The sequence below is a fragment of the Excalfactoria chinensis genome, chromosome 9 (assembly GCF_039878825.1).
Source record: "Excalfactoria chinensis isolate bCotChi1 chromosome 9, bCotChi1.hap2, whole genome shotgun sequence".
NCBI classification, from domain to species: domain Eukaryota; kingdom Metazoa; phylum Chordata; class Aves; order Galliformes; family Phasianidae; genus Excalfactoria; species Excalfactoria chinensis.
This window is the reverse complement of record NC_092833.1, coordinates 10,402,349-10,423,167: the sequence shown is the minus strand read 5'-3', so window position 1 is coordinate 10,423,167 and position 20,819 is coordinate 10,402,349. Positions and strand designations below refer to the sequence as shown.

At 44.3% G+C, this 20,819-nt stretch overlaps 1 protein-coding gene across 8 annotated transcripts in view; it reads left to right on the top strand.

Annotated features, from left to right (window-relative positions):
- Window positions 1-20,819, top strand: part of TP63 (tumor protein p63) — a 98,570-nt gene that overhangs the window by 48,391 nt on the left and 29,360 nt on the right. For all 8 annotated transcript variants that reach the window (XM_072344208.1, XM_072344203.1, XM_072344206.1 and 5 more), the window contains exon 4: window positions 3,366-3,620. In XM_072344208.1, coding sequence (XP_072200309.1) covers window positions 3,366-3,620 — 255 coding nt within the window. The remainder of the gene's footprint in view (window positions 1-3,365; window positions 3,621-20,819) is intronic.

The following is a 20,819-nucleotide window of genomic DNA, read 5'->3' as shown; positions in this document are numbered from 1 at the left end:
AACAACCCTATACCAAAACCAGAATATGGCCTAAACGCTGGGCCACCAATGTAGGCAAGGATCTATTTCTGAATTAAATGTAGTTGTCCTTCTTTCTTTATGGTAAGGGGGTTGCGTTATATGCCCAGCAGCAGACTCTCCTGGAGGGTGATGCTGTGCACATCACCCTTGATGTCTTTGTTCTCACCAGTGCTCACCGGCCTCAGCCTTGCTGGGCCAAAGCAGTTTTATTGCAGCAGGAGCTGCTGCACGAGTGGATTCCAGCGTGCGCCTTCCTGGGCCTGCTGCCCCTCTAATTGTTGTGTTGTCAGAAGGCGTGTGCCTCCAAAAGCCTTATCTGATTCTTCCAGAGGCCTTGCAAGCAATTCAGATGTTGACCCCTTGAGCACACACAGCTCACACCGCCCGCCTCAGGGCATAGCTGGGAGGTTTAGTGCAAAGCCTGCAAGCTTGCTTTGTCACTGGGGCAGGAGCACCTGTCTGGGGAGGGGACGAGGGGCAGGGGAAGGTGAAAAGCTGGTGGGACTTGGAGGGGAGAAGGGAAGGCCAACAGCTGCTTGTGTCAGCGCTGGGATAAATGTGAGGAGATTAATAGTTATTTAAAGAGCAAATGGGGACATGGCATTTGGCTGTGGCATGTGAGCATATAAATGTGGTGGAATGGCTGCTCCGCTGGTAACGTTTAGACAGATGGTTCCTGGACTGAGTGGAATGAAAAGGATCTTTGATTCTCATAAGGATATCTTAAATTTTAATGGGGTACTTATTTATTTTTTTATTGATGTCAGCATTTCCTGGTGGCACTGTCTTGTTAACGCCAGCTGGCTGTTTGGTCATCCTTCCCCACAGTTCTGAGTAGCCTGGGATAAGAAGGACCAGTCTTTAAGCGAAAGCTAAAACACCATTGTTTTGCTGTCTGAGCCTGCTGTAGGAGACTGTTTTCATCACAGTCGCCTTTTCATCATTTGTCTGGTTAGGGGGTGTGTCTGATGCTAATCTCCATGAGAAAAATAAAACAACTGAGCAGGATTCTTGCTGTTGGTTGGGGTTTTTGTTTTTTGTTGGTTTTTTGTTGTTTTTTTGTTGGTTTTTGTTTTGTTTTTTTGAGGAGACTTTAGGTGTTGTTATGATCAGGGGTGTGGGACTAATTTAGGTTAAATGATCCCCAAATCTGTTTTGTTGTTTATTTATATGACGCAGGAGAACGGTGGAGAGGTTGGGTTTCTTGTGTGTTGTTTGTTTTGTGTTGTTGTTATTTTTTTAACTGAATGTGAAAATATTGACCAACAAGAAGAATATTCTTGGCACTGTATATCAGCATCCTGGCTCCAGCAAAAACACAGCCTGTTAAATAGGCCTTGGTTGATGGATCGGCTGCAGAAGGTGAGATGTAACGGTCATCTGCATTGCTGAAGCTGCAGTCTTCTCTTTGAGAGGAAGATCCAGTCTGGGTTGTTGCCTCCTCTGATAGCTACGTGGCATACTTTGAGCCCAGTTGTGGGCTCACCCATCAAACAGAAGTACTGGGTCAGCCAGTGTCTTCTCTGCTGCTGTAGATGGGGAAACTGAGGCAGCGAGGGTAAATGACTAACCTGAGGCAACACAGTTGCTACTTCACTCAGGATTAGGGCTCAATATGTAATTGCTTTTATTACTCTTCTGCCTGAAGGCCTTAGTCAAAGTGGAGGCCCATTAAGTGGAGTGCTTTTTACATAGTGAGGAGCAATCCCTGCCCTGCAGACCTTGCAGCCTGAAGTAGGCCATGGGTGGAGGGGGAGGCAAAGCGACTTGTCCAAAGACACTGTGCTGCTGGTGGGGCAAGGGAGAGATCCAGCTATCCTTCCTTTGCTTGGTCTCTCTGCAGACCATCCCGTAATGAGTTCCCTGTGTTGTTCCCTACCAGATCTTCCTTCTCAGTGCAGCTCATAGTAGCAAACTGTACCCTCTGTGGTAGGTCCCGTGTGCTTCATTGAAGACCGAAGAAAACCAATCTCACCTTGGGTTTTTAATTAAAGGCTCTATGATATAGCAGCCTTTTTCAGTGATGCTGAGTAAGGAAGATTCTGTGGTGGCTTAATTTCCTTCACTGCCTTCTTTTGGAAAGACATCTGAGAGTGCACAGTTCTGGACATAGGGAGGACACCAATCCTTAGAAAGGAACCAGTCCGTACCTCCAGGATTGAAATGATTGGAGAAACAGGAAGTTATGTGCACTATCCACAGTCCATGAGGAGTTCAGTAGATAGCCTGCATCGTTCCCTTTGCAGATCATGGTGAGCAGTGATGTGGTGCTTAAAGCTGTGTGCGTGTGAACCAAAATCCTGCTTGTGGTACTTTCTTGTCCTTGGGTTTCATGATCTTATAATTGGAGTTCAAGATAACTTACTTCCTGCTTGCTTCTTTTCTTTTCTTTAAAGGAATTTGTCCACTTTTATCATACTTTGTTTTACTTCTCTCTTCTTTTTCATAAGGATCTTGGTTCACTGAGTTGTTACGTTACAGGAAGGCATTGAATGGGTTTGCTCATTCTTGTCACCCTTCTCTGATTTCTCTTCTAAACTCTCTCTGATCCAACCTCTGTTTCTGTATTTTGCCCTGTAGCCTTCTTTTGATGTATTAAGTTGTTGTCATTTGTAGCTGGAGGATACTTTTGGGACTCAGCAGTGTCTGCTTGTTTAAGTGCTAAGTGGTGTGCAGCTGCTGATGCTGTAGGCATGCATGGAAATGTTGCATGCAGTGAGCTTCTCCTGCTTGATGTGATACCTTCAGTTCCTCCGTGCTGCTGTCTGGCTGTTCACTGGGCACCAGCGTGGTTTGAAGGCTGTGTACCTTTGACAATGAGGTAGCTGTGTGGTTACCACTTGATATAGGTATCCTATATGTCAACACACATAGTAGGATCAGATCTACAAGGAGCGTTCTTTAGGTAGAACACAGGACCACGAGACAATGTAGCCTTGTACATGGTAGAGCTGGTTACACTGTAACAAAAAGAGTGATTTGTATCAGGTACTAGCAATCCCTCCAGGAGGTCTGTGTCTGGCTGTTGCTAGACCTAGGGAGCCTGCCTCCCCATGATGGCTTGCAGCGTGTGAATCACCTCCTTATTGTGTGTGTGGTGTCTTTTCCCAGCTCTGTTCCACACTGTTGATCTACTGTGTGGCTGCATGAAGCTTTACCTCTTTGTTTTTCAGTCTCTGGAAAATGGGGCATCTTCTTTGCAAATATCCTTTCTTATTGAATGACACGCATAGGGTGGTGCTGAGATCGTGCTGTACATCCTCCATCATGATGGCCACGCTGCGTCAAGCTTGTCCCTGCTAACATTGCTTCTGTAACACTTCTGTGCATTTCTTTGCTTCTAGCCACAGTACACGAACCTGGGGCTCCTAAACAGCATGGACCAGCAGATTCAGAATGGCTCTTCCTCCACCAGCCCCTACAACACGGAGCATGCGCAGAACAGCGTCACGGCCCCCTCGCCTTACGCCCAGCCCAGCTCCACTTTTGATGCCCTCTCGCCCTCCCCAGCCATCCCTTCCAACACAGACTACCCAGGACCTCACAGCTTCGATGTATCATTTCAACAATCCAGCACAGCAAAGTCTGCAACATGGACGGTAAGGATGCAGCACAGCCTTGCTCCTTCATTGGCTTCAGTCCCGTGGCCAATAGTGACACTACTGATCTGACACACGTTCAAGTGTGTGCAAGAACAGGGTGACCCGTGTCCCCTTAAGTGCACGACATGTCACACAGAAGGGAGAGATTTATCTTGGCTGCTCTGGGAGGGTGTGGTGGGAATTGAACCCTCAGTAATATTACTAAATCCCTGGTGAATAAAATGCCTTGCAAAAAGACAGTCCCTTGAACACTGAGTGATGAAACAGCAGCTCTCTGTTTAAGTATAACATACTGTTAAAACTTGGGGTGGGTATAAGGATGGCTTCATCATTTCCCTTGCCGTTCTTCATCTGTGGGTTTGTATTAAGTCTGATGTGCAGGGCTGTGCCAGCAGAACAGAGGTACAGGATGGAGGTGGTTTGTCATGAGCTGTTATTAATATTTTTCTAGCCTTAAAAAATTTTCCTTAGCTGTGTGTGATTTAGGGCTCTAGAGTTGAGATCTTCAAGAGAGCAATATTCTCTACTGCTATGATATTGAGTAGTTGTCTTTCACTGCTTCAAGCACTCCAAATCAGTGCAGTGAATAATCCCCTATGGAAGTTTCCCTGTGCGGTGAGTGAGGAGAAATAGGTAAATTGAACCTCAGTCCTCTGAATAACACTAGAGTTAGATGCCTAAATCAGGTATTGCCAGTAACCCCTGCTGTGCTTGGTAATTAAGTAAACCAGATTAGAATCCCCAGTGGAGAGAACAGATTTATTTTTTCCTGTAAATATATGTACTGATGCTTATAGTTTCAGGTCAAATCTCAGCTTTGAGCATATTATGATTTGTCTTACTTTCACTTTATGGTGGCTTTGTTTAATGATATCAGATTATCCAACACTTCTGTCTTTAAAACAACATGAACAAAAGCAGTGAGTTGCAGTGATTTTTAATTTAAAGTGCTTTTTTTTGTGTGTGTTTTTATTTTATACCAAAAAGTAAGTATATCAGCTTTTCTTCTTTTCCATATTTAATCCAAGGAACTCCTTTGATCTCAAACACAGTGTGGAAATTGCAGCTAGCCACTGCAGGAAGGGAAACAGTGTAACCCATACGCTCCTTATTGGACAGATAGGTAGAGATAGTGAATAATATATCAGTGTAAAATTGCATCTTTCATACGTAGAAGTTCTTTTAAAGTAAACTTCTGTCTAAACCTGGTAACAATAACTTTGTTTAAAGGGAATGTTTCAAGGAGTTAAAATGTTTTGTCTGGTCAAGAGCAATTTATTTTCCTATGGACGAATAGGTGGAAGTCTAAATGAGGTTGAAATGCATTTTCTTCTTTATCTGCACTGTCTGTGATAACTTGTTGTAGTTCATGCTTTTTGTGTCCAGGTTTCTCCACTTGCACTACGCTATTTATTTTCATTCCCCTTTTAAGTAAGGGAAATTGTCAGGTCTACTTTCCATTTCTCAGGGCAAGAAAATGCTGCCCTTGGATTTTTTTTTTTTTGCAGGTTGCTGTGGAGGGAGTCCTTTGAGAGAGAGATATGAAAAGACATTTTCTTTTGATAAATATAGTACAAAGAATTATCTAATGCAGCGGCAGGGAACAGGAATGTTTGATGCTATCCTTTCAACTATGAAAAGTGGTCTTTTGAAATGACTTTTGAGTTTCTCTGGTAGGCTGTTCTGGCAGAGCTGAAGACAAGTGAGCTACTCGCAAATGTGAAGTTGAGCAAGCACTTGGGGGGGGGTTCACTGTAATGACAGCAGCTCTCGGGGTAGAAGTGAGGCTGAGATTCAATGTGGATCTGGGTAGTAGTCAGATCAGATTGCATAATGGTCATCTTTTTTTTTTCTCCTTTGGGGGCAGGCACATTTAGCCTCTCTTAATTTTCTTTATCTATGACATGGACCATGCTACAGACAGGTGATCTGTTGCCTGTAGCTGTTGCAGTCTGTGGCACAGGGACAAGCCTGTGTGTTTTAGTCAAGGAGCAACCTCCTAAACAGTACTCTGTGGAGGAGCATCCTGGTGTCCCTGTACTGAGCCTGGAGCTACTTGTGCAGGGGCTGTATGTATGCAGTGGCTGATGACAGTCTTGTGGTGGCTGCCGGGGACCTTCAATCAGTGTTTCACGCTTAAGCATCTTCCCATCTTCAGAGCTCTGCCCTTCTGCTAATTAATCCACCAACTCATTTCACATGGGCTGTTGAGCAGTTGGTAATGTGTTCGACAGCTTTATCAGCGGGGTGGGTGTGGAGGGCTGTGGAGGCTCTCTCCTGCTGCTGTCCTGAGAAATGTGGAAACACGTGTGAAACCTTGTTGAAAGAAGGATTGCCCCATCCTCACAGCAGGAGCAAGTTCTCTGAGTTGCTCACTAACTTCCCCCCCCCTCCAATGTGACTTCATGTGCTTTGATTAATGCCTGTCGTCATCTTTTTTTTTCTTAATGATGGATTAGGAACCGACCCAACTGGAAGAGTTTCTTCCACAGCAGTGACCTATTAAACATTTAATTACTAGATGGCCCCACCCTTATTAAGAGTCCAAAACTTGAAAGCCTTGTTTCTTAGGGCTTTTTCTTCTTGTGTTCCCCAGGGTGATAGTATTAAGGAAACTTAGATCACACTTTCCCCACTTTGGGAGTGGATGAGTGAGGCTGACCCACCTTGCCCTGCTAGAAGGGCTCAGTGAAGGCAAGCAGTGGGTCTCATGTCCTGTCTGACAGCACATTTTGCTGTAGCTCCTCTGAGTTTACTTGGGGCTGAGTTGCATTAGATTAGGTCACGGGAGAGCAAAGGCTGTGGGCCTGGGGAGAGGAATTTGGTTATTTCCCCTGGAAAAGCAAAGGTGCCTTGGGAGGGTTTGAGATCTTTGAAGATGCTTCATGCTTCTTGGTGCTTAGGAAAAATAGTCTGAAATCAGATGTTGATACCTGGGGTATTTCTGGAAATGGGAGAAAGGGAAAAAGGAGCTAGCTGAGTAACTAAAAGCTAGGTCTCTGCAAGCAGCTTCTCCCCAAATCCCACTCGTACCCCTCCAAACCTGTTCTGTAGTATGGTGATGTTTTCTTTGGGGCAGGTTGATTTTCACAGCGCAGAAGACACCCTGTGCTGAATCAGGGTTGTTTGTGTAGGATAAGCTGGGGAAGTGATGAATGTAACACTGGGAGGGCTGCCTCTCTGCTCAGGTTTGTGATGGACTCCTAACTCAAGGGGAGAAGGAGCTGGCCAAAAGCTGCAGAAAAACACCAGTTGCTGTTAGGTGAGAGTGATTTCATATGCATGAGCAGTTTGCTTTGAGAATATTGCAGATTTTCTCTCTGAAGTCTTTCATGACCTTAAGTAGGAATTCCAGTAGAACATGCTGTCTAATCAGGTTAGCTGTTCATTTGTATGCAATGTTGAACTAATTAATGATGACAAATTGAGATTGGATTGCAGAGGACTTTATGAGCATCCTTGATTATTTATTTATTTATTTATAATTAATGACCCGAGAACACAAGAATATAAGCAAGTTAATCAGTCTTTTCAGAAGGAGAATCTTTAATGATTGCTGCTCTGAGTCTTTAGAAACAAAAGCCTTAGTAGTCTAAACTGAGCGAAGCTTTTCACATGCATGCAGGGGTCAAGGAGCTCATGCTGCAGTAAAGGCTTGCTGAAGGCCAGAGGATCGAGCAGGTATCACTTGGTGGTGCTGAGACAGAAGGTTGTGAAGTCTTAGAGAGAAGCCCTATGAATTCGGTGAAATTAGGTGGAAGCTTATCCAGAACTGTGCGTCATTTAATGTGGGATACTTCCTCTGCGAGAATTCTCATATACCTGGGCTTGTGAGATCTCCTCCCATTTCTGCAGCAGAAGCAAACAAGGCATTTCAAAAGCGTGCCACCTCAGACATTTTTTTTTTTTCCTTTCTGGAAGTAACTTTGTGTGCAGATGTTCCCACCCACTCCAAGTGCAAGTAAATAAATAACTGCACTGGCTTTTCCCACTAAAAAAAGATTTAGCAATCACCTGTTGCTAGCGCAGAGCTTGCTACATGACTGCTTGCCTGGAGAAGAACTTGGTTGCAGTAGGGAAGATTAAAAAATGAAAATAATTTAAAAGAAATAATTATGTCAGGGTTAGTAAAAGTTAACGTTGCTGCCAAAGTCGAGCTATCAAGAAACAAATCAGATCCTCCTATCCCCATAAGCAAGATACCACCTTATAAGTCATGAGACTTTATTAAAGACAAACAGGTTCTTCGGATGTTCCCCCAGGTTTTTGAGCCTTTAGGGTGCATCTGTTAAATCTTTTAAAGCATTTCTGGGTAGTCACAAGGGGTAAGGAAAAAGAAGGCAGAAGTAGCTTTGAGTTTTTGCATGAAAGCCAACATTTATTTGTGATTCGTTTTTATTTTGTTGAAGAAAGACAGCCCTGCAAGACTTGCATAATGGCAGTGTTGGCAATAGCTGAGCATAGCAGTTTTTTCTCATGCCCTGCAGTAGGTTGGAGCTGAGCAGGGTTGGTCCTTGCAGAGCTTCGTTATGAAACACAGAGCTCCGCAAAGTTGCAGTCTGTGTTCCAGTCAGGCACATTGGTTCTCCTGTGCTCAGTAAACTTGAAGTTCTATTAAAGTGTTTTGATTTTAGACTCTTAGCGGGCAGGGCTAGATGACAACCTGTGCACCATACAAGAAAGCACATAAATGCATGGTGCTGTCTGGGGTTAGTAGATTGGAAGGGTTATATTTTTAAGACAAAAGGAATGTGCTTAAATTAGTCCCTGCTAGGAGTAACAGGTTTCTGTGGTTGAGAGTACAGATTCCTTGGCTGGTCTATCTCTGTCTTCTTGTTTCAATTTGATTAATTCCATTTCTGCTTTAAAAAATAGTTTATCCTGAATCACCTGGTGTAAAATGAGAAACTTCATTTCCCCTGTGTAAAATGAATTGGAGGATGGTGGTCCATGGTGATAGCATAGCAGTGAGATGGCAATTTGATGCATGCATTGCCTTGACTCTCATTGCCTGTTCTCTTACATAAGATGTTCAAATAGTGCGATTGGAACAATGCTCTGGTAATGCTTCTACTGCTGATTGTTTTTCTGCATTGTACGTGACAACTTTGTAAGAGTCTCCCTGAAGACCTTAAATGTGGGGCAATGCTAGGTGTTAATGTGAAGGTTTAGCTTTGTTACTCCCCAGTGACATGCCACTTTCATCAGCTGGTTGTCTTCCAGGAAGTGCAGTTTGAGCTTTCCTGATTTCTACCCTCCTTAAAGCTGTTAGGAGGAGGGTAATGGGATTTTGAATGTGTCTACTTTGGAGGTTTCTGGTCAGCAATGCTGTGGGCTTTGGCTGTTGGCATAGAGCTAAGGATCCCTGTGAAAGTGAGCGCAGGGGTTCTGCACTGACGTTGGTCCCCTTCTGGACATGTTATTACTCTGTTCATGACTTTAAATGCAGGTTTTCCTCTTCAGCCCAACTGATTGCTGATGCACAGACTGGAAGAACTGACGCAATGATGTGAGCTCAGAGCTTGGCTCCGCAAAGATCTCAGCAAAGCAGAAGCATTGCCTTATTTGGGCACTTGTCTAGGTGAGAAGTGGTGGGAACCAGCTTCCTGAGGCTCTTTGCGTCTATGAAGCATATATGAAGATGCTGCTCCTAGTACATGTGCCCCTTGTCTGCTCAAAGCTGGCAGGGAGAGGGATGGGCTTTGGTTGCTGTGACAGCTCCCATGCATGGAGAGGTCATGATCATGCCTTCCTGTTTGAATGGCTTGAAGTGTTTCCCTTTGTATGGTGCCACGGGGCCCAATGTTAAGGCTGTTGGTGCATATGGAACTTGTCCCAGGTCATCTGCCTGGAAGGAGGGCAGCAGCTTGCTGTCTGTGCAGGAGGTGCCGTTCTCACGGCAGGGATGTGTTTCAAGTGAGCAGAGCTGGGAAGAACCAGTTCCCCTGTGAGAACCAGTCCAGGAGGGGCCTGCTGGATTCTCTTCTGGTTTTTTGTTGTTTTTTTCCTTTGAGTGAAAGGAGATCCAAGTTCATTAGCCTCCCATTAAAGTGTAATAGTGCTTTTTTTCCCCTCTAAGCTCATTGTCATGTATATTCTGTTTTTGTTACCAGTTATCTTTGACTCCTTACAAGCATCTCCGCAGCTCTTTGTAATAATTTCTAGAAGATGTCTTGTGAGCTGTCTCTGCTTTTCTCTGCCTCCCTCTCCTTTTGCATCCTTCATTGTTTTGTAAGTCATGCCAGGGCAGTGTGGTGTACATCTCTGAGCTGCAGCTGTTTCAGTGTTAAGTGTTGGTAGGTGCTCTTTATTAGCCAAGTGCCCTCCATGTTGCCAAACTGCTCTGTGGTGCTTGAGGGCTTCAATCAACTGACTTCAGGAGCTTGAATTGGGAGCTTTTGCATCCCTGTGCTGGGGAGCATAGGAGTGTCTCCTTTGCAGATATTTGGACAAGAGGAAGGAATTTAAATTGATGGTGTGAATGTCCTTCTCTTTCAGCTAGGATTTAGTTTCCTGGTTGCTGTGCTTGTGCTTTCTCTCTCCAGACAAAGCAAAGAGACCAGAGAGAGCTTGCTGCAGGGTCTGCGAGCGCAAAACACTGAGGTGTTAAGGATGGAGAAAGTAATTGTGGGGAGAGGGTGTCTTCCCTTGGCACCCTCGGGGAAGATTTGTGTGCTGCATTGCTCAAGTGACTGTTAGCTATATTGACATCAGGATGTTTCATTATTTTTGCCCTCTTTTTTTTTTCCCTCAAAAAGCTGGCAAAATTGTCTTCAAGTTTTAGTTACTTCTGAAGAGAAAATACAGAGGGAGAGAATTAAGTGTAAGAAACTTCTTGGGCTCGTAATGAGAACTTTTTCCGTCTGTGCGGAGAGGAAAAGCGTTAATTAAACATAATTTTCATCAACACAACTGGCACAAAAAAGCCCCACCTACTTTCATGAGAAAGGAATAAAGAGAATCATAATCCTGGATTAGGTATCTTTCACTACACGTATATAGAAACAACACCATGTGAAAAGGGGGAAAATATGTATATACACATACACACCAAACATACCAATGTGCCTCCAGCAGCATTACCAAAGGAATTAACTTTACAAGAAGCAGCCACAGCCTGGAAAGAAGCCATCTTTCAAATAAAAGCTGAATGAGCCTTGTGGTTTCTGAGAAGTATGAGAAGGAAGGGTTAAAAAAACATGTAGAGATAAGAATAGCTGATGTTGGGAGATGAGTGAATATCTTGAAGTAGGGGAGGGTCACTATTTAAATCGCCTTTTTTTTTTTTTTTTCCCTCTCCTGTACTTAGTTTAAAAATTGGCTTCTGCAAAGAACAACATGTCGGATTAATGTAGTACTTTAAACCTTCAAAGTGATGCACAAACATTACTTCCCTAATCAGCAAACACCTTTTTCTTGGTAGGAAAATCAGGTATGTAGTTGCCATTTTAGAGGAGGGAAACCAAGGTGCCAGAAGTCCTAGTGCTTCCATACTAGCACTCCTCTGGAGTGGTGTGGGATTTCATTGTTGGATTTTTGGGGTGGTGTTTCGGGATGCTTTGGGGGTTTTTTAGTACTGTTCAGCACGGGGACTACCTCTAGGCTAGCTCCTAAAAGCTGCTCTGAGCTCTCCTGGATTCTATAAGCATGCAAACTGCAAAGCAGCCTGCACTGCTATATGTGGCATTCCCAAGAGCTGCCTCCTTCCCTTCCTGCAGGTTATGGCCAGCTGGACCAGGAGGGAGGCAGCATGCTCTGGGGCATGGAGAGTTTCTGAAAAGGTTGCCTTAAATGAACATTGCTTGAAGATATTTAAACCAAACTGAAAAAAGTTGGGCACAAAAAATGAGTAGTGTTAAATTACTTTTGTTAGGGATTTTCTGGTAGGCTGATATAAGAAGCATTGCTTGCCTTGCAAAGACCGGCCTTGGAGGTGATCGTTCCTTTCAGTCATATGCATTTTATTTCCCTGGCAACTTGATACAGGACAAGCAACAGTTGGTGCTGTGCTGAGGCAGATGTGATGGTTTTTGTGTTGCATTGGTGGTGCTCTGTATACTGAGGGTTTAGCTCCAGTACTTGGCAGTCTGTGTGCTGTGAAGCAATGTCCTACTTTGTTTTTTTTCTTTTTAAGTGTCCTGAGCAGAGATGACTTCTGTATAGAAAGAGCATGAACTTTATTATGCAATGGAAATCTGTTCATGTGCAGGTGTGTCAGATTTGTTATGGTAAACAGAGTAGAATAAGCTACTCAACTAAGAGCTTAGATCCACTGACAAGTAGACCAGGGTGGAGAAATAGCATCTTTGTGTTATACAAAATGTACATTTCCAGTTGTTACAAGTAACACTTAAACACTGGAGCAAAACTTGGTGCATCTGCAGCAGGAAACTGCTACTTCTCCGTCTTCTTATCAGATGTATTCTGTGACAGTTGTTTGTTTGTTGTTTAAAAGAGAGCAAGATACTTGCTTCTCTGAGGAGGATGAGTGCTTCATGTTCTGCTGATGCACATCAGTTGCTGAAATAAGGAAAATAGGGTCTATCTTCTGGCTTTTCCTGCTTTAGCAGTAATGATCATGCTGCTCTGCAAGGCTGGGGGAGAGGGAATCTCCCTCCCCTTAAAGAGCAGCAACCCTATGTGGATCTTCTGGAGGCTGGGGGCTCACTGTGCTTCCTTCCTGGGGAGGGAAGCAGCATCACCCTGAGCTGCTCAGGTAGAGCTCAGTACAGATGAGCGATGGGTTTGACCCCGAGTCCAGCCTCTGTACTGCTCCAGCCCTGTGCTTTAGATTTGATTTGGGTAGCATTGTGCAAGGCGTTCCCTCTGCCTCCATTTCTCTTCCCCTGCACTTCTGTGTGCACACCCTCAAAATCAGGACTGTGCCACTACGTTCCTGTGTTGCAAAGCGCTTAGATCCCCAATGTGAAACACTTGGGGGAATGGCTGGGGGCTGCTGATTGCTTGCAGCCTGTATCCCTAGACTAAATCAAGTGGCCTGAAAACTTATTTGTAAAAACATTTGTCTTGCAAACCTAAGTATATCTTCAGGCTAAAGTTCAGAACTGACAAAGTCCTGGATGGGTTAATTGCTTCCCCTCTTGAGAGCTCACTATTTACCAGCATTAGGCCCATCAGGTATGGGATGTGCCGATGCAGAGGCCATGTGGAGGCACAAAGGAAAGCCTCTTCATGTATCTGGACTGTGACAGTGTGTGAGCTGTGCTGTGTTAGCTGCAATGCTGAGCTGGACTGAACACACCCTGCTGCTGTCGGGGCTCATCAGATCACCTGTGGGAGCTGCAGCTGGGAGCTTCTGCCAGGGAGCTGCCCTGCTCCTGGCCTCCTTGGGAGGGGAATGGAGCTGAGCACAGATCTGCTGTCAGATGTGTCCCCCCCAGCCTTTTCTAAGGCAAAGGAGATGGGAACAGAGCTCTTGGGCTCCCTGTCCAGCAGCATGCCCTCTCTGTTTGCATTCTGAATATCAGCATCACCATGGGTGGCAGAGTATTCTCATGAGATGTTTGTCATGTGGCTGAGCACTAAATGACATCTGTTCATTAATCAGTGAGGTGGTGACTGGTTTTATGATGAGTTCTTTGTCTCCTGTCCCTTCTGCTGCACACTGCTCGTGTTATTTGTTCTTAGTCATTTTCTTGACCAGTCTTTGGTGAGCAAAAGAGACTCCAAAAATCACTCTGCAATTCTACATCTCTTGCTAAAGCTTTTTACAGTGCTGACACTCACCAAGAAAAAAGTGACGACCCCTAGGAGAAGCTTCTGAAGAGCAATCGTTAGTTCTGTAAAGATTAAAGGTGCTCAGAGCACACGGACCGACTGCTTTAAAATACCGGTCCTATAAATAATTAATACATTTTTAATTAAATTGAATCTTTATTTGTTAGCCCCTTAATGTGCTGACTTCTCTGGTGAGTCACTTCTGCTGGTTTCCTTTGCTGTGCCTCTCTTAAGATCTACAGAGGTGGGATTCTGTTTCTGGGCTTGTTTTCCAGCTGCTCCATGCAGTATTCAGTTGAACTGGGTTGTGCTGGTGTTGCTGGTGTATACAGGAATGCTGTTGGGAAGAGCAGCTCCATGGACACACTGGTTCCAGGCTGCATTTGCAGGGACACGTGCTGGAAGAAAACCATTTCCACGCTGCATGTCTAACGTTGTGAGCACAAAACGCTCCGATGCTGTTAGTCACACCACTGATCTCAATCTGCTTAATGGGGCTGTTTTGGTTTTAATACGCTGCACTTCTGATGTGTTTTGAAATATGTTTTAAGGATGGCTTCTAAACGGAGAACTTAAAGGGTCTTCTTCTTGAGTGGGGTTGCTTGGTAGTATTTTATTGTTCATGAAGCATATGGCCAACATTAACTGCTGCTTAGTAAGTGGGAATGACTAACTTGTGACTGCTTCTCTCCACCCCACAGGCTGGAATTGCTACCAATTGGCTGTTTGGCTCTGAAGCTCAAACTGCTGGGGTGCACCTTACCCTACACTCCTGGATCAGACCATGTCTGTGGCGTGACTCCAGCATGAGCTGCTTGCTATGGGGAAGCGCACACTTCCCAGTGCCCAGGAGAAGTAGGGTTCATTCAGCATGCAGCCTTTTAGGGAATGGTGTAGAGTAGTTGCTGCTGCATGCTGGGGGCACTCAGCCCAGCCTGGTGTGGATCACCAAGGGTGTAGCAGTTCACTCCAGTGATGTTTTTGTTGTTTTATTTTTCCCACTGGTCATACCAATCTGATTACACCTTCGAGGGATCATCCACCCCTAAAGCTTAATTAAGGAGCTCTTGTCTGACTCGTCACTGACTCACCTGCCACTGTATGAGCTCATGTCTGACTTGTCCCAGGAAGATAGTGAAATATGTCAGGCTTCTCTGAAATACAGCAGTTTTTTGTTTTATTGCATCCCTGACATTACTGTTGGCTGCTGCATAGGTGAACAGAAAGATGTCTGCTCTGACTTGGTCACGTTTATCTAAACTCAGTCACTCACCTCTTTGTGCTTTGAAAAACTAGCTGAGGTTTTGCTTGCACAGCTGTAGGTATGTTAGAGTTAATAAAAAAAAATAAAATTAAATAACCTTTGAGTTTTGGCTTCGGGCAAAGTAGGTGAAATGATGTGTTTTGGAGATGAATGCTCTTGCAGGAGGCAAGATGTAGCTTGCAGGAGAACATCTGCAACCAATCCATTCTGTATGAGATGGGGCCAAGACTTGTTTGTATCTCAATACCTGTTTAAACATGTTGAAGCACGGCAAAAAGAGGTTTTGAATGCATTGAGGAAGGGTGGGTAAGAAGGGAAAGAGACATCAAGCTGAATGTTTGCTTAATAGCTTTGATTTCTTCATTAAACTTTTAAGCACTTTAATAATTTGATTAGCTGCTTTCAGAGTGCTGTAGAACTTTTTTTTTTTTAAATAAAGAATAAAGAATCCTGCTCATCTTGGCGCTGCAAAATGAGCTTGATTTCTGGCCTGGAGCAAATCTGGTAACTGTTGACAACTTTTTGCGTACCTACTCTGTGGACTGTCAGCAGAAGGCTGTTTGGTAATACATTGATCAAAGAGTGTGGAGATCCAGTTACCAGGCAGACTACCTTGACACCAGAATATACCTTCCCCACGAGGTTGTCCTTGCCAGCTGCTCCTGTCCTATGTGTTCTGTAAGAACTGAACGTAGGATGAGACTTTAGCAGCTGCACTTAGCGGAACGTGTTTGCTTGCCTTTGACTGTGCGCTTGCAATGCCTCATTTTAAGGCCTGTCGCAGCATAGAACATTTATATGACTTGGGAGCAGCAGAAATGGTGAGGCAGGTAGGAGAGGTTTTCTTATTCTGCTTAACAGTAAGCTCTACATTACTTTTCTTTCTTTCTTAGCGTGCCCCTGAGATGCACACACAGCCATATTTCTAGTTTGGACTTACAACTAATATGAGTTTTGGATGTGTAGGCTGTGTATGACTGTGAGATCTGCTGTCAGCAGGGAGCAGCAGCTTGCTCAGATCTTTCTCCTGGTCGTGTAGGCTGGATTTCCAGCTAGGGAGCTGGGTTGACTCATTTGGACCAAATAAGGTGCAGAATGTGAATGCAGCACTTCTCCTTTGGCAGCATCTTAGAAGTGCATTCAGAGTACTCTGTTATGCATTGTATGGTTTGTAATACTACCTGGGTAGTATTGTTATTTTTTGTTCCCTTGCCTAGCACTAAATCCTGCCATGAGTGCTTGATTAGCACAAGACCAAAGCTTGCTTACTGTTCCTCAAGGACCCAGAGCACAAGCAAATTAGGGAATTAGGCTTGGCCAGGCATAGCAGGTGGACACCCGTGCTAGGGCTTCATCTGCTTGGCGTGGATTTGAAAGGCTGTGTCTGCATCGTGCTGCAGTAGTAGGCACAGTTCAATAGGTCTGGCATGTTGCAGTTCGAGCATGCCAGTCTGGGGGCTGTTCAGTGATGTCTTTGCAGTGTGTGATGCCCTTTCTCCAGCATGTCATGTGCTGGATTAGCTTGTGTTGAGCCAGCAGTCAGTGCAGCTGTGCTATGGGTGTGCCTTCTTTGCAAGCCTCAAGCGAGTGCTGGTTGCTTTTGTCTTGCCCTGCAGGGAGCATCGTGACCTCGGGAGGCCCCAGGGCTGTGTTCAGGTGCATGATGTACCTCACTCCCCATGTTATTCAGAGTTTCTGATAAGGAGACTTTAGGTGGCCCTCTTGCCCTGCAGAATGGGCAGAGTTGTTAGCTCTGCTGAACTGAAGGAAATGTCTGATGTATAATCTGCCTTGAATGGATCTCTTTCCTGATGTGTTGATGATTCATGCACTCTTTGTTTTCTGCTTGTGGAGTTGTGTTGCCCTGGCAGTCTTGAGCAATAGAGTTCATCTCTGAAGAAGTCTTCTTTTGGAGGCAGCCTCCAGGACAGTTGGCTATTCAGGAGTTGCTTCGCTTCCTTCAGAGATCTCATCCCAAAATCGTTCTTGTCGTGTACTTTGGCCACTTGCCTTGATGATGATGTCTTGCACAAATGTTGGCTTAACTCCTGTTTTCATCCTGCTCCTATGTAAGCATTGCCCATTCCTCAGGTTCCTCCAGCCACCTCTGTACTGACACATGAAGATCCCTGCTCACTCTCACTGAATTGCACAATCTAACTATGCCTCCCAGCTCAACAGAGCAATGTGAGAATAGGTCCATCTTGCTTTTGCAAAGGAGTCTTCCAGAAGCATTTTCTTTGGAGATGCGGTATACGGAGAAACTTGTGTAAGAATGGAGTGGGGACTTGCTTTGTTTCTTCCCCTTGGCTACATGAGAAGCTAAAACCTGTTACCTGCAGGAGTTGGAAGCTCCATGCAGAAAATTAGCTTAAGTTGGTGAAAGAGCCGAGATAGCATTTTTGTTAGCTAATTAAAGGATTAAAGGTGCAGAGATTTCAAGTGAACTGTCAGTACACTACAGAAGAGAGCCTTTGATGGTTGAATCTGATTTGAGATTAAACAAATTGCATTTAAATAAGGAGTGTGTGGCAACAGTTAGTTACAGTCTATCTGGGCTTCTGTCATTTGCTGTCCTCTGGGGTCAGGTAGCTGTTGTGCTGTGACTAGAGCTTCTCTCCCCTCACCAGCTTGTTTCCTCCCAACTATTTTTTCCCTGGATTAGTTTTGTCTGTTGCATCCTGATTTTGTATCTTACCCGGTGCCTTGAGCAGACAAGCTTTGTATGCTACCTGAGATAATGATGCTGTGATTGGCACGACAGCATCAATAGCATAGTGTCCATGGGGTGTATTTTGTCATCTGTGGTTCTGTTCAGGGTTTATTCTTGCATCTTGGTTCTTTGTCTGCAATTTAGATCTAAGTGCTTGTTTTCCTGTGGATTTGTGTTAGTGTTTGGATGGAAAGTGTCTTCTGGGTTACTCTGGTAGTTTAATGGTGTCTTCTGTGTTGCCTTGCCCTTAATAGCATTTGCCATGTGGCCAGCTCAAGAGATTAACTATATAGCTATCTCAGAGCTGACTTCCTGCAAGGGTTTTAATTCATCTGTGCAGCATTCTGTAGAACAACAGCATGTTCTGTCCATAGGAGCTTTGCACCTTTCTCTTACAGCTCATATATGATGCATAAGGAAAACAGGAGTGCCAGACAGTGTGAGCCAATAACTTGTCCTGATGTTGAAACTCTGTCTTGTTTTGCTTCATTTTCTTCTTTTTCAAAGAGGGAAAGCGTTTGTCTCAAGTTGCCTTTCACCCATTCAAGATTGTGGGGATGCTGGGTTTGTTTGCACACTGAGAGTGGGAAAGATAGTGGAAGTTTGGGGATTTTCTCTAGTAAAAAATCTGCTGGTGTTCAAAAATTAGCAATGGTTTTAAAATATATGGCATCACTTACTAATTGGGTGTGGTTAGTTGGGAAATCGGACTTTAAAATGATGGTTCCCAGGGAACTATTCCTGTCCTCGTTGTAATCTAGAAACAGAGATGCTTTTTGTTTGGGAGACTACTGTCCCTTTAAATGAGAGATCTTCTCACAAAACATCTGTGCTTTGGGGTCTTCAGAACTTGCTGCTTTCTCCCGGATCACTGCAGGGATAGTGAAGTCAAGGAGCTGTCTGGTATTTTTCTTGAAAAGCCACCTTCAAGACTCAGTCATGAGGATTTGCATCTAAATCAACACTTAACTCCTGTTATGTTTCCAGTTAGGTCATGTGGATGGCAGGATAATCCTTCAGTTACTAAGTGAAATCAATCGCTTGGGTATTAATTACTGTAATCTGTTTCCAATAATTTATAGATCTGAAATAGTCGTGAAGCATTTGGGAGTTTGTTCCAGCTGAGTTTCTCTCTCAGACCAGCAGATTGGCCTTTATTGTACATCCAGATCCATGCATCTTTATGCAGTTGTGCTTTCTTGCTGAAGTTATAAAGCAGCCAAAGAATCAACTAGAATATATATTTTCTGTTCTGTGTTCAAGCCTTCTCATGTGAACTGTTACTGCATGTCTTCCTTTGGCTTGTGTGTGAGGTAGGATGTGAAGTTTTTTTTTTCCCCTTTCTTTTGGGGTAGGAGATGAAAAATTGAAGGCTTTGATTTTTCTTTTCTTTTTGACGAAGTCTAGGATGGGCGGCTGGTAGCATTGCAAGCCGCCTTTTCTCTGCACATTGCTCTGCAGAATGGTTGTCTTCTCTTAGCTGCTGCAGTTGCGTAGCTTCAGGGCTGCTGGCAAGAGTAAGCTGGAGGAATACCCGGAGCCTGGGATGGGCTTGTTGATCTTCCTAGCAGAGAAGATGCCACAGCATTGACCTCACCAGCTGCCTGGGGCTGAGGCACAGTGTTCTGGAGCTGGGAATGTTTTGGTGGCCTCATGGTTGCAGCAGTGACACTGTGTTCCTCAGCATGGTCTCGACAAACTGTTTTCCGTGGTACAGAGGAAAATAAGAGTCTGTGTTCAGTAAGACATTGAGGGAGTGCATAACCTCTAGCACGTGAATGTTCCCTGTGAAATCTGTAGTGTTCTGTTGGAGTCAGCAAGACTGCTCCCATCCTTAAAGGTAGGCATCTGCTTAAACACCTTGCTGAATCACGCCTTGACTTTGAAAGTAAGCTCAGGAGAAACCACATCAGTTGACTTGAGGACTGTGCTTAGCTGGGTCATCGAGGATGGAAGGGGAGGGCTGGGAGAGAGGAGGATCTGAATAAAATACAGATCCCAGAACCTTGAAAATGGTGGCTAATAGCTAGTGACTGTATTCTTCTCACTTATATTTTTAACTGTTCATCCCCAAAACTTAACTGTGTGCATAAGATGTAAAGCTGTGACTTAGTCACTGTTCATCCTGAGTATGGTGGAGCTGCTGTTGTGCTTGATTGATCTGACTAAAATCTGAGGCAGTTACCACATAAATCTAACTTGCTGTGTTAGACATATATTGGTTTTCTGTTTTTTCTTTCCTAATCCTTATGTTTTTTGCTGTCACTTAGACCTAAAGTATGGCCTCATAAGATTGGCAAATCCTGAAAACAGAAAGATGCTTATAGAAATTACTTGGTTCTTTTTGGATTTCCTGGCCTTTAGGAAAAGCAGAGCATCTTAAACAGTTTTTGTACAGAGGAAGAAAACTGAGGCCTGCTTGTTATCTGCACGCTGGTTTGTTGCATCGCTCACCATCTTGTCTGTCCTGGCCAGGAAAGCTTTGCTGGCTCTTTGCTTTAATTATCAATGAAATGCTCTGCAAGCAGGAGAACAATATTTGCATAGATGTAATTCTGGAAATTGAGCGTAATGTGATCAGGAAATGGGCCAGGCTCTGGCTGTTATCATGGAAGAGACTTGTTGGTACCTGTACGTTGTTTCAAAAGTAATGAGATCTGACTCAGAAAAGTTTCCTGGACGTAAGTAGAAAAAACTCAATGCCCTTTTGGCAAAGGACTCACGCTAATCTTTCTGCAGGAGAACAGAAAAGACCTGTAAATTCCCAAATCTGTTCTGAAAGGATGCTGAGGATTTAGAAGCAAATGGTCTTTCTCAAAGCAGAAAAGCAGGGGCGTGTGTGTGTGTTCAGGACTTTCTTTTTCTGTAATAGAAGCCAAGGAACGAGGTGCTTGTGTGCACTGCCAGTGAAATCTCAGCAGGAAGACATGATGCTACTTGCAAGGTATGCACAAGACAAGACCAGAGGCGCCGCGGAGCTTGATTATTGTCAAGGGCTCAGTTGGAACTTGCCTTTGCTCTTTGGCCTGCAGCATTTATGTAGAAACTGGGGACGCTGCTTCTTGCTTCCAAGCTTTGCCTTGATGAGTCCTGCCCACATCTTAGGCGGGGAGGAAAAAAAAAAGGGGGGGGGGATAGGGGGAGCCTGTGAAGTAAACAGGAAAATTACTCACCTTAATGATGCATTTCACTGGCATTGCTGCTTTGAGATCCTGTCAGTTTTTAATACTTTCTGTCTTTCCTCGATCGCCTCCCAAAGGTGTGATTAATACCTTGGTTTATTAGAAGGATGAAGTGGAGAGGCATTCCCCCAGGTGGAATAAATGGAGGGAGAAGGGACAGTAAAAAGGGAAGGAAGGGGGTGACCTTTTTTACATCTGAGCTGTTCAGTCTTTCTTAAGAGTGCAAATATGAAAGAGCTCACAGACTTCTGTTGTAGCTCCTTTTACATCAGAGCATCGAAGTTCACAGCTGAAACCCT